This window comes from Octodon degus, unplaced genomic scaffold (assembly GCF_000260255.1).
Source record: "Octodon degus isolate 3935 unplaced genomic scaffold, OctDeg1.0 scaffold00026, whole genome shotgun sequence".
Lineage (NCBI taxonomy): Eukaryota > Metazoa > Chordata > Mammalia > Rodentia > Octodontidae > Octodon > Octodon degus.
Genome location: NW_004524602.1, coordinates 2198232 through 2211695, shown reverse-complemented (window position 1 = coordinate 2211695; position 13464 = coordinate 2198232). Strand labels below are relative to the sequence as shown.

Sequence of the window (13464 nt, the reverse complement as noted above, 5' to 3'; positions counted from 1 at the left end):
CAGGGTCCACTAAGTTGTCAGAGTGTGGCAGAAAAAAAAGGAGTAAAAAACCTCAGTCTGGATTTTCTTCTTCTCATGTCACTGCCTTGCTAAGCAGCCTTCATGCCTTCCCTCTGCTGCACAAAGCCAAATCCCTTAGCGTGGTGTTTGAGGCCCCTTTAGAGCCCCTTTTCGAAACACCTCATTTTCTTTATTTTTTTGATCCATCCCCTGGACATGATCTGTTTTCCACTCACAGTGAATTACTTGACAGCACACCAAAAATGCACTCACATCTCCAAATCTGTGTCTAGCTTCTCTTAAAGAACTACTCTTGTTCTAGGGCCCAGTTCAAAATCTCTCTCTGCTAAAGCTCTTTGACCTCCCCTAAGCCAGCCCCTGAATCCCTCTTTGTCTTCTCCACAGCACTGTGCTCACAGCTGTGTGCTCACTCATCAGACCCTACTGAAGTGAGCATTTGTGTCTATTTTCTGTTATGTCAGGAGGTCCCCCTGGAGAGGGGCTTCCTTAACTTCATATCTGAAATGCACAGTAAGTACTTGGAGATGTCTGAATGAATGGATCTAAAATACTCCTCTTTTTAAGGGATGCGTAAAACCTACAATGGCCACATTAGTCTGTTCTTAAAGTTAAGAACTTTTGATAAATATAACATAAGTTCACTTAAAAAATTCTCCAGCCTTGCGAGGGAAGGATATCTCCCGGCATTCCCCAGGCCAGATCAGGCTGCCTGGCAAAGGGTGAAAGCAGGTCTCACCACATGTTTGCTGAGCTGATAAACCTGGCTGTGTTGCGATGTCATCTCCTATTTCCCTTCTTTGGAGAATGCCAAATATATTTTTGGCCAGTCTCCTCCAAGCAGACACTTTCCATTACTACCCAGGATTTTCTAACCACCAGGTTATGGTATGATTTTTATATTCTACAGCATTCAGTTGCTTTTTGCCAATCCTAAACAAATCCACATGCAAGGTTTTAAAATTTCTTTTCCTAAGGAGCTTGAAGAATTAAAAAAGAGACCCATTCCTTAATTTCACAGTTCAGCGAGCAGCTCGAGTAGCCGGGGCGTTCATGTGCGTGTGCAGAGCAGTGAAGGAATCCTAGCAAACACTGACCTGAAATAAGGAGGAAACAGAACCACAGAATTTTAAGGGCTGAAAGGAATTATGAAACTGATAGCAGAGAGGTTTTAGTTCAGGGCGTTGCCACTGGTGGAATCTTAAATTCAACCAGTCGAAAACAGAATTCTTTTTTTTTTTTGGCGGAACCGGGGATTGAACTCAGATCCTTGCATTTGCCAGTCAAGCGCTTAGCCTACTGAGCCATCTCCCCGGCCCAAAAACAGAATTCTTCATCTTTCCTCCATGTACTTTGTTCTGAAGCCTACACCACCTCAGATAATCACACCTCTGTCTGCTACCCAGCTGCTCAAGCCAAAATACTAGGACGATTGTGTTTCCTCCCCACTCCTAATTCAGTGCTGGGGACTAAAGCCAGAGCCTAGGCAAGTTCTCCCCCACTGAGCTGTTTTCCCCAGTCCTTTGTTTTAATTAAAAGAAAAATCTTTTACTTATTTGGTGCAAGGTCTCACTCTGTAGCTCAGACTTGTACTGATCCTCCTGTCTCAGCCTCCCCAGTGCTGGGATTACAGGTGTGCACCACCATGCCTGGTTTCAGTGCCTAGCACATCATGCCTGGGGTTCTGGAGCCTGCACAGCATGTGGCATTGGGGATCAAACCTGGGTCTTTGTGCTAATCAGGCAGGCCCTTCGATCACTATCTCCCCAACCCTCCCCGGTCCTTTTTGATTGAAGCAGGGCCTTTGGAGGTTCAGACTGGGCTTGAATTTGCAGTCCTCCTGCTTCAGCCTCCAGAGTAGTTGTGATTGCATTTGGGCATCACCATGCCTGGCTCTGGAGTCCTTGCTTTTTTTCTTCCATTCTCTACATCTAACCTTGTACAGATTTTCATTTACGCTTCCAAGCTATATCCTGAGCCTCTCTGCTCCTTGGTCACCTCCACTGCCTCCTCCAGGCCAAGCTGCTGTCACTATTCAATGGACCTCATGCCAATGCCAACGTGCTAAGAGGTCTTGCAGGTCTCCTCTTGCCTCCTTCGATTCTCTACACAGCAGTGAGAAGTCCCTAACAATCCAAATCCGGCCTTGGAATTCACTGTGTGGAGCTCTCTCCATGTTGCACTTCCAATACAATTTCAGCTCTTGGGCACCACTCCATTTTTGACTACCGCTCCATCCTTTGAGCTGTTCCTTGGAATTCCAGAGCCCCTTTTTGCTATCCCCTCAGCCTTTTCTATGACAGGCTCCATAAAGCCAATCTTTTTTTTTTGTTGCAGTACTGGGGATCAAACTCAGGACCTTGGGCTTGCCAGGCAAGCACTTATGCTGCTGTGCTATCTCCCCCGCCCACAATAAATCCAATCTTAGCTTTCTTCAAAAGATACTTTTCGGGGAGATGGCTCAGTGGAGTAAGCGCTTCCCTGGCAAGCACAAGGGCCTGAGTTCAATCCCTGGTTCCTAAAAAAAAAAAAAAAAAAAAAAAAAGATACTTTCCATGGTACCCACCACTCTGTGAGGCTGAGGCATTAAGATGGCAAATTTGAGCCCACCTGGGGAATTTAGCAAGTTGGTGTGATCCTATCTCAAAAAAAAGGAAAGGAAAATATAAAAGAATGAGGATGTAGCTCAGTGCAAAGGGCCAGAGAGACATTTTCAGAAAAGCTTTTCCTCTGCCCTAGTTCCTATCATTTCATCTCTTCCTGGTCAGTGGCTGTGTTAGTCACAGGTTACAGTCTCACTTTCCTCAGCAGGAGATAAACTCCATGGAGCCCAGAAAAGACATTGCAGAAACACTGGAGCTGTGTGCTGCTCGTTGGGCTCCGAGGGTCCCGTTACGCATTGGAACTTTGGGTACAGTGGGACATTGAGTCAGAATCCTCTGGGTATCAGTCCTTTCTCTACTAGCTCCTAGTTGTATAACCACCTGTCATGTCTCATCTCTGATTCTATCTACTTCTCTATAAAGCGAGTATAGTAGTTCTACTCTGTAAAACTGGGGTATGATTTAAATAATTTATATAAAAGCAGAACAGAATGGTTGGCCTATAGTATTGTGTCTACTTGTTATTTTTCTCCTGAGTCTTCCATAAATCACAAGTCTGTATTTATCTTTCACTTTTTAAAAATCGTTTACTTTGTGACAAATACTACTGCTTTACATGAATGCCACAGAAAAACTCTACAGGGGAGACAGGTGTGATGGTGGGGCATGCTTGTAATCTCTGCACTCTGGAAGGCTGAGGCAGGAAGATTTCAAGTTTGAGCCCAGGATGGACAATTTAGCAATACTTTGTCTCAAAAGGAATGGAGCATGTAAAGATTCCAAGCTTGATACCAGTACTACAAATACAAAATAATGAAAATCAAAAACAAAAACCAACTACTGAGCACTGGGTGGGGATGTAGCCTCAAAGTACAGCCTGGGTTCAACCCCCAGTACAGCAAAATAAATAAATAAATTTTATTTACATTCCAGACAAAGTCCTTATTAGTTACTAATCTCTCCAGATCAAATCTACTTCCTCTTGTACTCTGACCTCTAGTCAGGCTGAGTGGGGCACACCTGTGTAGCACACTGGGCCATGAGGCAGGAGCATTTCAAGTCTTAAGGACTTTGCAAGACCTTGGTTTTTAAGTTACCTTTATTACATCTTTATTTCTACCATTTGTGTAGATGTCTGTTATGTCAGAACTTTTTATATATGTACATCTCTTTCCCACTGAGTTTTCTGAAATCACATTTTATGAATACCTTTTTAAGACCAAATAGTGAACTGAAATGGAGATGAGCTGATATAAAGAATCCTTAGATGTTGGAAACAAAGAAGAAACCTTGTCCCTAGTCCTTTTTTCCTCAAATGACCTAGCCTTGCGGGTGATTTACAAAATTCCCTCCACCTGGAAAATCTGCACTGTCTGCTCTTAATTTCCCAGTGCCAGTCCTATGCTCTGGAGGCGCCTTCTCCATTCCGCCTTTTGCTAGGCATTAACATTTTCACTTGATCTTTCTGACTCCCAAGCCTCATCTTTATGAGTTAGCACATTAGCAAATAATGTTTATGTCTATGGATACTGTAAAGCATCTAGTATTGAGTGCAGGCTGTGTCAAAGGTAAACACAACAAAGAAAAAACCTTTGATTTGGAGCTCTTGGTTGCAAGACAGGAAATTCTTTCAGAGGGCAGGAAGTAGCTATGAGCTTTTCTGTCAAACAGTACTTCAATATCCCCACCCTTAGGGGGAGATTATGCTGGTGTTGTTTTAATCCAGCAGATGCTGAGCAGTTGAGAGAAAGGGCACAAACAAATAAGGGAAATATTACCACCTGTTTATGTTGACTTTTGCCAAACAAACCTGGCCACCAGCTGTTGAAGGGTAGGGGAGAAGGTAAGGTAGGACCAGGAAATGCCAATTCAGACTGAAACTGGTTTGTTTTCTAGTTTGGGAGGCGGTACGGAAAAAGGCGAAGAGACAAAGGAAAGAAAGACATCCCATTCACTAACACAGCTGGACTGGGCTCAGTGTAGTCACACACATGAGTACTACCATTACTTCAATGTCTACTATGTATTTTCTTCTTTCTTCTCTACTAAAACTTGGGGCAGTACACAAGGATATGACATTTCTTGGACATGACTGGGTTCTGGCCACATTAAGTGAAAGTGTTGAGTATGATTTCCAGGAAGACTCTTGGAAATCTAGGCTCATCTGCCTGATCTGTCCTTGCCTTCTTTCACACTGCCAGGAACTTCAAAGTGATGGCTGTTGGCCAAGTGTCTATTCTGGATCATGAAGTGACCTTGACAAAGAAACCATGCTGTGGTGCAGACGAGTCTCCATGCTGGCTGGTCTCAGGCTAGCATGCACTTATAGGAGGTGAATCTGCTTCTTATTAATGCTGTTGCTGATTTGGATTTCTGTTACATGTAGTCAGAATTCATCCTAACTCTGACACCTTGGTATCTCACGGTGGTTTCTGTTCCTCTAATTCTATTCTTTTTTTACAATTTGAGAACTCTTTACATTTTATTTATTTATTTATTTGTGTGTGTGTGTGGCCAGCTCAGCCCACCAGGGGGCGGGGCTGGCTGGCATGTGGTGCTGGGGGATTGAACCGCGGTCCCTGTGCTTTGCTAAGCTGTTCTAAGTAGGTACTTTAGACCACTGAGCCATCTCACCAGCCCTCTACTTCTAGTCTTATAATAATACTGTAAGCACTCAGGTGTGTGTTGTCACAGGAGGAAGCTGGAGTTGAAACAAGGCGACGTCACACAGCTGGCTACCTGGAGAGCAGCAGGCACTGGAAGCCAGGCCTTACCCTAAGGATCTCAAAAGCATTTCGATTGCATAAATAGTGCTTTTTTTTTTTTTTAAAGCAAACATTTAAGCACAGCTTACTTCTGTCAAAAGATCTATCAAGGAGACTTTAGAGTCACTAACTTTAAACACATCCTCCAAGCTGCCTCCAGAATACTACTGCCATATTAAAATAAATTAGGACTCACTGTATTGTTGTAATATACATTGAAGAGCTGAATTTTCAAACAGGTGAAGACACATTTTGAATAAGCAATTAGTAAAATGAATGTGCTACTGTTTTGAAAGCCTAGCAGACTTGATTAATGTAGAGTTGACAAAGCCTTTATGAAGAAAAAGCAGCAGTAAGATTTTTTTTTTTTTTACTACAATACAAGTAATACTGGATCAGGTAGATTCAACATAAAAAAGTTTTAATGAGACAAATGTCAAGCAGGCATATCAACTTCTTTAAAAACAAAGAAAATCTAAAAGTTTAATTACAAAAACACTTGTACAGAAAACCTGGCATTTCAACAGTTCCAAACACACGTACACAATATTTTTTCTAAAATTTGTCAGAAATAGAACACCTTGTCTCCCTTTTCTCAGTTGCTCCTCATGTTTTACTAAAAAGAAAGAAGGGAGCCTTTAACACTGAATAGGCAACAGCTTATTTCTTAAAGAGAACATGTCAGTGCGGGAGTGTCTACTGGTTTCCTGGAACACAACAATGCGGTGTTATGCCAGCCTGTGACAGGACAAAGAATAGCACAGGCCTCTCCCCACAACTTCACGGCTGCACAGCACCTTGAGGCAGGTATGCAGCTGCTTCTGTGTGTGTGGCTGCCCCCAGCTGTGTCTCTGCACATGCACACGTGTCCACTCACTGTGAGGTGCCCAGCTAGTCACAGCCCTTCCTGGCCAAAAAAGCAGGGCTGCTGACGCTGCACGAAACTGAACAGAAAGCAGAAACAGAAATACAGACAGGAAGGAAGAGGGGACAGAAAGCATCTGGCAGAAGGCAGACACCAACTTCCAGAGCCAGCTTTGACGTCCTTCTGCCACAGACGGCAAGTTCTAGGTTGGACTCAGCACACAAAGAATCTAAGAGGCAAAAACAGTCAGCTGAGAGGAAATGAGAAGAGAGAGGCAGGAGAGCTGCTGGCTTTACAGTAACAGAGCATGACAGAAGGGGTCTTATTCTAAAACCTGCCAAGTGGTGGCAGGTGGAATTCAGTGCACAGAAACTGTATGTGTGTTCATACAAGACATCACAAAGCGAGACTTCTTGTTGCTCTTAATTTCCTTGGGACTGATAAAACACAGGCAAGAAGATCACAGTGTTGAGAGGAACTGGTGCAGCTACAAGATGGGATTTCTGGCTTGCACCAGGGCTTTGGGGCACACTATGAGGGGCCACACTGCCATCCACCTGCCTTCAGTGGTGGGGTGCCGAGGCCACAGGCCCAGCATGTTCTGCTTTGGTTCCAAAGATCTCAGCTGCCACCTTCAGCCTTGTGCTCTAGAACGTAAAGAGAAAAGAAAAGACCCTGAGGAGATAATCAGAACTCTCTTTACTTTTGCTGTTAAAAATAAAAAAATCCCTTAACGAGGGAGAGGGAAGGAAAGAAGCCTCCTTTTGCTCATATTCAGCAGTTAATGGCTACAGAAGGAAGACAAAGGACATGAAAATTCCTCTGTGCCCTTTCTGCCAGCTTGAGAGACAACTTCCAACACTGCTTATATCTCAGTCCATGAATCTCACACCTAAACAAGACAGGGATTATCTCAGGTTTCACTTAGGATAAATTGGGGTTAAAAAAATACCAAATAAAAGCTACTTTTCCCCCTTTTCCCTGTTTACCAATGACCTTTTCCTCAGCAAAATGCTCCACAAGATACTACCAACAGATGGGGACAGAAGAGCCTTGCTGGGGCGGGGACACCATGTCTGTGCAAGAGCACTGCTCAGAAAACAGCAGGCAGCTTGGGGAGGAAGAAGGCGCCTTCCCCTTCAGGGCAGCAATCACAAAGCTGCCCATGAGGAGGGCTGGCACCCACTGAGCACTGTGTGGGGTGGGGAACACAGCCTCGCTCCACAGGGCACTGTCAACAAGAAGCTCCTCTCTTTGCAGTCACAGCAGGGCAATGAGGGGAGAAGATTGGGGCATCCAATGAGAGAAATGCTCCTTCACAGCCCTGCTGAGCAACACAGCCCAGAGGTCAGAAAATAGAGATGTATGACTTGGTGGGGGTGAAGGAAAGAAAAATCACCCCAAAGGCATTTAAAAAAAGTGACAGTTAGGTGAGAACACTGGAGCTCCAGTGATAAAAGGGTCCAATTGGAACTGCGACAATGGAAAGTATTTCTCTCTCTACTGCAAGCAGGTGGGGCTGCGGTGGTTTCAGAGTCACCCTGTCAGCAGAATATATGCAGATCTGCTTTAACAGAGATAGAGATGACAGGAGAGGAAGACTGGAAGAGTCGGGAGAGTGGCTGTACACTTTCAAAGCTTGCCGAAGATGATCCATAGGGAGTTCTCACACACGTGCCTCCTTGCTCCCTTGTCTGGTTTCCTGGGGTGCAGGCGCTGCACTCACTGACAATTCTTCACAAGCAGAGGGGTCTGTGGTCCTTCTGGGCCCCCACACAGTTCCAATTTCCATGGATGGTTTCTCATTCTGCACAAGTAAAAACATTTATGGGACATCTGGGAACTCTAAGACCTGTAGATTTGGGAGGGAGACACCAAAGAGGTAGGTGCTAATGGGAACGAGTTACGACTATGATTAAAAAGTGCTTAGTTTTATTTTCTTAAGAGTTGGGGTGAGGAGCAGGGTGTGTGTGGTGCTGCAAACAGGCAGCCTCACTGAGATGTTTCAGAGAACATTTCAATTAAGAGTTGGGCTTGCCCCAGGTCAGCAACAATGGGAGGGAGGAAATCAGCTGCTGACTGACAAATCCGACAAATCCAAGGAGAGGAAAGTAGTATCCCAATTAAAACTAGCTCTCTTTGAGCATAAACTTAAGGGTATCTGCATGTGTAGAAACATGTTGTATACATATGACCAATGCATTTCTCAGTGATAAAAATGCAACCACACAAGACTTTTTTTCAGTCCTGAAACAGCCGAATTTTTATCAAATGGCTCAAGTGAAACTGGGAAACATGCATTTTAATGGTTATGTAATGTGGTCACCTCTCAACTAAAAACCCCCTGGCCTCCTGCTGGCTCCATTTGTGCCTCAAGACGATTACAGATGGGATACCTTTTCCACTGTATATCTATAAAAATAATGCTTAAGTGGGCTAAAATTTTGTAATATAATTACTGAATCACACTTTTTCCCATTTATCTTAATGCTCTGTCACAAGATTTTTTTCTTTGCTTTTAACCTCCCCCAGCTGTGCCTCCTTACAACCATGTCTTGGAAACCCACTGGATGGAGGGTTATGTATATGTACTCATCCTCTCAGGTATTTTTCAGGCAGGGCATCTCATCTCTTTGGAATTCAGTTTCTTCATGAATAAAACGCTGGATTTCTAAAGGCTCCTTCCTGTTTTATTATGCTCCTCTAAAACTTGTAGACCATTAGCTTCCCTTCACTCACTGGCTCCTGACAGTGGAATGAACTCTTTGCCAAGCGCATGTCAGAGTAATTAATTGCAGCACGAGTGCTGGGGACATCAGGCCTAGCTGTCTGTACATATTTGTATAATGAGTCCAAGCTAGTATTAATCACAGGCTTCATAATTGTTCCATTTGACAGTCTGGGAGGTGATGTGGGGAACCAAGTATTCATAGTTTCATGTGCACGGCTAGATTATAAAAATCTGTAGTGATACAATAGTTTACTTGCAGATATTTTTTCAAGGACAAAATATTTGTAGGTTAAAAAAATCAAGGAAAATGGTAACATCCAAGGTTCTTCAAAGATCGCTTCGAGAGAGATACTGCAGGTTAACATTCTTAGGATGAACAGAGCTTTAGGAGAGCCTACTGGCAACACGCTCGAAGCGGAAGCCACTTTTGGCTTCCTTCTTGCACTCACTGCCCTATACCTAGGCGAGGAGACATCACATTATCAGTTACTGTTTTCTTTCACCCTCATCAAGCTGCTTCTCTCAGCTCTCTCTTTTCAAGCCTACTAGAGTACTAACTGAAAAAACTATGTGAAAATGAGAAGAATGATGAGCTTCTGAAAATCCCAGGCCTAGATTTACAAGCTATTTCTTTCCTAAGCAGTAGCAGTAAAAGCCATTTCTGTATTCTGCAGGGAGTCCAGTCATCTCTTAGAAGTATAGTCTGTTCCATCTGGCTACGCACTGTAAGGACAGTAATCCCTTCCCCATCTGAGCAAGGACCAAACTGAAGGGTAATGAATTGCCTTGTACAGTAAGCATACAAGGTAATGGCCAAGGAGGATAAAGACTTCTGCCTTTGTCTCTGCTAGCACATGCTGTCTCATTAGATAAAGAATTATGGGTTTTATTTATTCTTCTACATGTTGCTCACAGTCCAAACCAAGCTATAATCAAAATTAAGTATATAAGGGTGCTCCTCGACCTGCAGCACAAAGATTCAAACCCATGAAGCTTTGAAGGAATTTCTTGCTGCTGACTCTTGTCTGGTCCAACTCATATTATCACTCTGTTCACAGGTCTGCAGTGTGGGACAACTTAATCCAGAGTACACAGGACACCATGGTTTTGGGCAAGATTTATGAAAGACCACCCTATCTCTAGAAATCTGAGTAAACACTTAAGCAATGGTAACACATGACTGTGGCCATTAGAGTACATAGGCAGGTGTCTTCTGGAAATGTACTTCCTGACTCCGCTAAAAGGATATAACACATGCTACTCCTCGTTGTTGAATTCACTTTTTCTTTCTTTTTGTCTTTTTGAGACACAGTCTTGCTATGCAGTTTAGGGTGGCCTTGAGCTCACTCTAGCCCAGGCTGATCTCAAAATTGTAATGATCCTCCTGCCTCAGCCTCCAGAGTACTGGGAATACAAGTGTGTGCTATCACACCTAGCTCTGTTGTGTATACTTTCTAAAAGCTTATTTTTTTCTTACTCATTTTAGTTTTTAAAAAATGTGTGAACTATTTCACTGTACAGTTAGTCCACAAAATTTATTACAGTCATTCCGCTATCAAGTGGTGAATGAGAATGCTTATTATGTAGCTATGCATACATGTATACATATAAAATGTCTCAATGACCACTTATAAATCATTAATATTTTCCAGGGAAAAGAGAGATCAACAATTACGTGATAGTTCATTCTGAGAGCTGTTTTTGGAGAGACTTCCTCTAAGTCTTCAAAATTCTTTGGAAAACTAACATTTGAGAGTAACTAAAGTCCAAGCACAAAAACCATATTCTATCCATTAAACCACACTCTAAAGCATGCAAGAAAAAAAGTCTTGATTCTGTTTTTAATAATATTGAGAAGGAATTTTAGCAACTACGCAACAGGACTCTAAATCAAACCTCCAGCCCATCTCCTGGATGCAATTTCAGACTTCAGGAGTACTGACAGAGTTGAAAGACACTGGGTTTCTCACAGTAACCTGTCACAGAAACATCCCAACAAGGAGCACTCACCGTTCCCTAGCGATCAAGTCTGCTCACAACTTCCCGCACTGTAGCTATGAAGGTTTCATTGTCTTGGGGGTTCGCTAAAATAATACTGTGCAGCCTGTTCATATAGGAGTCAATGGTGTCCACTGTTGGTGTCTCACCACTTCCTGAAGTGAGAGAAGAGAAACAAATTAGGGAAGTCTTCCTATTCAGCTCAACTGTAAAACATTTGAGGGAATCCACAGCAAAACAATTTGTGACTCTAATGTGGTCTGCTCCATAGGCAGAGTTTAATTTTATAAGGGAAGACTTTTAGACCTCAAAGTGAGGAAGTTAATCCACATACTATAAATAAACAGATGGGCAACATATATAAGTAGCTATATGTAATGAAAGGTTAGACTGCCAGCCTTCTGCTGTCACTGGCCTCAAACAGAGTATACATCAGTGTTTGTTTTCTCTTCCATTTCATGAAAACAAAACAAATACAAAGCAAGTGAAATACATTAAAAGAAAGCACACTCCTCAGGATTTCCCAATTTCTATTGTTCTGAAAATAAAAATAAAATAAAGCTTAATGGAAAGGAAAACATATTATATTAAAGTAAGAGGTAGATAAAAATTTATATGACCAGAGACCCTGAAATTGTAGGTGATTTTACCCAACACTGACTCTTTTTAGTAGTGTGGTGCAGGAAAATGAGAGCAGAGCCTTGCATGGATTGGGCAAACATTCTTCCACTGACCTACATCTCCAGCCCGACCCCTCCTTTATTTATTTATTGTTTCCCTTCTTCTTCTTGAGATAGTTTTACTATGATGCCAAGACTGGTCCCTAACTCACAATCTTCCTGCTTCAGCCTCCCCAATGCTGGGATTATTGTGTGCCACCATGCCCAGCTAGTACTGACAGTCTAATACATGATCTACAGAAAATCTTTGTTTTCTTTTTAAATTAGTATACTTTTGTGATACATAACACTATAGAAAATCTTGAGAAAAAAACTTCTACTGATCTTCCTTAGTGAGATCTCAGCCTCTGCATAACAATAAAAACAAGAAGAGCAGCCCCCCACCCTGCCACTGGAAGTGCTAGGAAGGGATGACGTTACCAGGCAAGGGCATGCTGGCAAAGCTGCTGGTCAGCACCTGCCGCAGGGTCTCTAGGTGCTGCTGTAGGACTGTGTTGCGGCTGCGCTCCTGGATCACGTCCACCTCCAGTTTCTCCACAGCTGTGCGCATGCTCTCCACGTGCTTCTGCAGTGCTGCATTTCTCTCCTCAAACTCCATGTTGGACTTCCGGAGCTGGCGCAGCTCAGCCTCACGCGCTGGGGACCCACCCAGAACACAGGCAGCATGAGGAGGAGTCTTGGAGGGGTACAGGCCTTTTACAGGAAGTTCTGCTCAGCAGCTCTCATTTGCTACCCTGCCTCATCTCCTTACTCTCATTACTGAACTTTAGACCACAATTTCAGCAATGAAACGCCAGCTCCCTAGAGCTGTTTCTTTTTTTTTTCGGGCAGAACCAGGGATTGAACTCAGGTCCTTGCGCTTGCCAGGGAGTATTTATTCCACTGAGCCATCTCCCCAGCCCCAACAGAGCTGATTCTTAAAGCTGTATGTGCTATACATAGTATTATAGCAAACAGTGGCAATTCCCTGCACTTGTTGTTTGATTCTTGCTTTTTAAAACTGTGCAGTCTGAAATCCAATGGGAAGCAGGGTGGATCCTGAGAGGTTGGCCAGGCCCAGCTACATGGTGCCCATCTGTACTGCAAAGGAGCAGCTCTGCAATCACTCACTGTGTTTCAGATTCTCGTGAAGGCTTTCACTGGTACACAGAGTTCCAGCCAGCAGTCTGGAAGCAACCGCACTTGTGATTTACATTTGTTTCTTTTGATGTAGAGACCAAGAAGCTTTACAACACTGGCCTATCTCTCCTTCACTGGTCTTTGAGTAGCTGCTTTTTCAACAGAGTGAAATAGAAGCAGGAGATCTATTACTACCACTGCTTTTGAGCAATGAACTCCTCTGGAGAACTAAATCCCCTGTCAAAGGCCCATGGACACAGAAATATTGTAGTGCAGTAATCACCTTTACTGTGGTTCAGGAACTCCTCTGTAAATATAGGGATGTCAAACACAGATCGTTCTTTGACTTCTGTTTCTTTCTGTGAATCAAGAACAAAAATTAATGCCTGTTTTTTTTTTTTTTTGTGTTTTTAGGGAATGGTCTACAGGATGTTCAGGGTCTTACTACTAGATCGGACTCGTAGTGATCTGCCTGTTTACAGTATGGCAGGCCCGGGGATCTGAACCCCTGGCCCCTGCTTGCTATTTGGCCAGCCCTCAAAAATTAATTCTTAAAAGCTGGATTAAGTAGTAGTGCTTGAAGCATGATGATCATACCTTCCTTAGACAAACAGAGTGAGCGGCACTTGGGAGGCTGAGGCAGTTAAGATTGCCATGAGTTCCATGACAGCTTGAACTACATAGC

General features: G+C 43.3%; 1 protein-coding gene across 5 annotated transcripts in view; it reads right to left on the bottom strand.

Annotated features, from left to right (window-relative positions):
- Positions 1-5790: 5790 nt before the first annotated feature.
- The window catches only part of Hmg20a (high mobility group 20A), a 67396-nt gene continuing 59722 nt past the window's right edge, over positions 5791-13464 (bottom strand). For 4 of the 5 annotated variants that reach the window (XM_023712536.1, XM_023712535.1, XM_023712538.1 and 1 more), the window contains 4 exons: positions 13063-13138; positions 12081-12296; positions 10993-11135; positions 5791-8058 (listed from right to left, as the gene is read on the bottom strand). In XM_023712536.1, coding sequence (XP_023568304.1) covers positions 10999-11135; positions 12081-12296; positions 13063-13138 — 429 coding nt within the window. In that variant the 3' untranslated portion in view covers positions 5791-8058; positions 10993-10998. Of the gene's footprint in view, positions 8104-10992; positions 11136-12080; positions 12297-13062; positions 13139-13464 lie in introns of all 5 variants that reach the window. The other variant, XM_004628712.2, reaches the window with a different exon arrangement.